Genomic DNA, 3,765 nt, shown 5'->3' with positions numbered 1-3,765 from the left:
ATAGAGCTAAGTTAGTGCTATTAAGATATCATCTTAATAGCACTAACTTAGCTCTATCTTATTGGGTTTTAAACAGGAAGATAACAAAAATTAGTTTAGTTTTAAATAGTAAAGTAAAATCTCACCACCCAAAGGATGCTACGTACTTGCCAAGTTTGGTGAATATCTGTAGTGGGGTTTTCAAGGAAATGAAAACAGTGAATAATAATGACATTCAAGTTTATAAAGTGCAAAACCTATAGACATACTCTTCTGCACTGATGTACAGATGTACTTGATGACAGTAGACAGCTAAGTGAAAAGATATGTTTTGAGTCGTGATTTAAAGGCTGCTACAGTTGGGGATTTCCTGACTTCTAATGATTGATCATTCCACAGTTTGGGAGCTGCACAGGCAAATGCTCTGTTTCATCGTAATGCGTATTTTTGTTTTAATTAAAGTGAGGGAATTAGAATAAAGATTCATGCACGATTTTCATAAATATCGAGTTCATCTACCTTCAGTAGGACATACGTATACCGTTCATGTACACTGTATATAATTAGTACATTTCCGGACTTCCCGGCAGGACGTTCGTACATTTTCCTGGCGTTTGTACACGGAGGCGGAACTTTCCTTGTGCATTGTCCACGAGTCCCGGCGAATATAACATACCATAGCAGTAAGTGAAGTATTTGTTATAGTTTGTGTAACGTAGCAAAGATTGCCGTTATAATATCGTCAAGCTACTCCATGAAATAGAATGAAAATCGTGCTTCCTCTTCATTCAAACTTCTGAAACAATAGCCAACGAGCCAGATGTGCGTACATGGTCCCACCTGTAGCTCTGTATGTGGGACGTTACAGTTGCAAAAGTATTTCTTGCAATAGACCTACTGCAGGCCTAATGCAAGAATGCAGCCATAGGTTTAGCATTTGAACAAATCATGTATGGTCGACGGTAAATCTACAATCATTCATAGAGGTTAACCATCATGTTCTCATAAATGGATATAATGTTTAAATACTGTTTTCCCCGCCCACTCTCATCAGATTTGCATTCGAGTTAATGATGCGATCATTTAAGTTCGGTTGAATTTGATTTACCACCGAGATCAACATTGAAAAAGTACGGTAACTAGTTCATTCAGTTTAATTTCATCAGCATCTAATTACCATATTAAAAGGGCGTTAAAATTTAAAATGCACTCAAATTCCCAACAGAATATGTAATAGCCAAGATCGATGTGAAGAATTTTACGACATGCATGACATAATATTATGGGCCGTGTTGTTTCGCTGTTTCTTATATTCTTTGTAGTTACTCATCTGTTTGAATACGCAAAATTTAATGTATCTTGAAATGGGACTTTTGCCTTTTAATAGATGATATAGGGCCTATAAAAGCACGCATAACTCCTCTTTGAAGGGCATACATGTACATTATATTCATATAATACACGACTTTAACGCTGCTAGAGAAGAGTAAACATGAATATTACGAAAACGGACAGAATTTATGGGCGACGGATTCGACAACTAGCAAGACTATATCACTGTCGGAAACCCCAGAGTGAAATAGGTCTACAGCTGAGCCGATTGTGGCAACTTATGATATGGACACAGAGAAGGTAGGAATGGAATAAAAATGTAAATTTGAAGGTCGACAAAATTTTGAGATATAGCCATCTGTGCATTCCCTTAATGTCACATCGATACTGTAAGGCGTTAATTTTAAGGTGGAAAACAAGATTATACTGGCGATACAATTAATATACTAAACTGAATAAATGAAACTTTGAAATTAAATTGTAATTGTATACAGTAATACAAGTTATCACAGAGAAAGAAAGAAAGGACCTGTAGAAATGCACGGGAATTAATGTGTTGATTGAATTTAAAACTTCAAAGTGCGGAGTTGTATTTCTATAAATGAAATTGAAAGTGCTTCAGTATTTGGGACGAAACGTCTATCCAGCTGAACGAATTTCTCTCTATGAAATTAGAATGAAATAAAATCTAAAAAGAATGACATGAAACAAAATTGATTGCTCAAGGAATTAAAACGAACCGTGAGAGTCGAACAGTGGCCAAAATCACTTGAATTTGAACGCCTTCTTTTTACATTACTTCAAATGGAAATCTGATGAAATTTGGCGGGAAAACCAATTTCATACTTAAACAAGTTTACATTGGATGGACTATAATACACTCAGCAAAAAAAAAAAAGAAAGAAAGTAAAAACTGCTTCAAGTCTATATCTCTCATAGAAATGACTAAATGTTCATGTAATGAAGGTCGTTAAATTGGTCGTCAACTTGGTAATTCAATAAACAGGGAAACTTTACGCATGAGTATGATGAGCGAACACCTTTGTTTTTCTCTTCCAAGGCACAAAAGTAAAAAATGCAAAACCCCTTAAGTTTCCCACTTTAATTCTGTTTGATGCTATAAAGAAATAGAGAACGAAAACTTATTACAGTGTATTTCTTTCATTGTGCTATGTTGGTTGCTTATTATTATTATCTTAAAGGGCATTTGCAGATGAAAGAATTTTTTTTTTTTTTGCAATTTTTACTTTTGTTCCTTGGGGATAAAAACAAATATGTTCACTCATGCGTAAGGTCTCCCTTTAAATTGACCTACTACGTTGATAGCCTATTAGATTTCCTTTAATATTGTATACAATGCATTGATTTTCATCAAAATCTTCTATAAAAATTATGGACTTAAAAAAGTGTTTATTTTCTTTTCTTTTTCTTTGCTGAGAGTATATGCATTCGAGTTACTTATTTTCTTGCTCAGGTGGGGAAACAATCTGCTGATGATACAGATACATGACCAACGCAATGATGTTTGGTTACATTGGGAAAGCTGCTGCAACATTTGGACTGATTAAGCATGGGTATTGGAATTACAGCGAGTTCCTTTCAGCAATCCGTTGCCTTCACTCAGTCAGTGCCAAACAATCCCTGATCAGCATCAGGAAGCCACCCTACCTGAGTGAGCCTCGGGAAAAGAAGCTTCCGACTTGGTGTCAGCAGCAGGTGCGTGACATGACGAGTGAATCCAGTGGGCCATCTCCATGGAAACTAGAATTTTACCGATACTTCAACGAATTACGGCCCCGAATTTGTTACTCTGACCAGTACGGCCTTGACAGCAATGCTCTCTATAACTCATATTTTTACTCCATCATCAACGATTTCTTAATCCTGCAATGCAATGTTGATACTCACGATCAAGATGCTCTGTCGCCCAACATCTATCCATTTATGGTCAGAGCAGAGTATGCATTAAATCAAGCTCCACGCTATTCAGATGATCATTTAGCGGCTTTGGCAGTCAGCAAGATGGATATGTTCAGTGTGACCTGTATGGTAGGTGTGTTCACTTTTGGGGGAAGGCCGATGGCAAATATTGTCGGTCGGTGCGTCCATAACTTCTATGACCGAAATGTAAGTATTTCTCCTGTGCAGATCCCAGATGCGGTAAGACGCCAGTTCATGAAGATTATGGTTCCTTTTGATTTTGACATAAAGGAATTGCACAAATTACTCGATTGCTGGCAGCAAGAGAAGTAGAAGAGAGGTGTGAGTCTTGTTATTCCACAGGTTCTTTATTCCGCAACAGACAAATCCCCAATACCTAGATTTTCTTCAACCCGAAATTAATGAAAAGGGATTCATAAATTTGATTAGTTTGGCATTATTCCGAAGAGGGGCTACAGTAAGTTTGGAAATATGTGACGAGCTACAGCCTAGCAAAAGTTGCATATTTCAAAG

The 3,765-nt window shown here is 36.8% G+C and overlaps 1 protein-coding gene across 1 annotated transcript; it reads left to right on the top strand.

Annotated features, from left to right (window-relative positions):
• Positions 1-2,829: 2,829 nt before the first annotated feature.
• Positions 2,830-3,564, top strand: LOC140242444 (uncharacterized). The gene has a single exon (XM_072322180.1). It carries the CDS (start codon positions 2,830-2,832, stop codon positions 3,562-3,564), a length of 735 nt encoding a protein of 244 aa, XP_072178281.1.
• The last annotated feature ends 201 nt before the right edge of the window (positions 3,565-3,765 follow it).

The sequence above is a fragment of the Diadema setosum genome, chromosome 19 (genome assembly GCF_964275005.1).
Source record: "Diadema setosum chromosome 19, eeDiaSeto1, whole genome shotgun sequence".
In the NCBI taxonomy this organism is placed as follows: Eukaryota; Metazoa; Echinodermata; class Echinoidea; order Diadematoida; family Diadematidae; genus Diadema; species Diadema setosum.
This window is presented reverse-complemented; position numbering and strand designations above follow the sequence as displayed.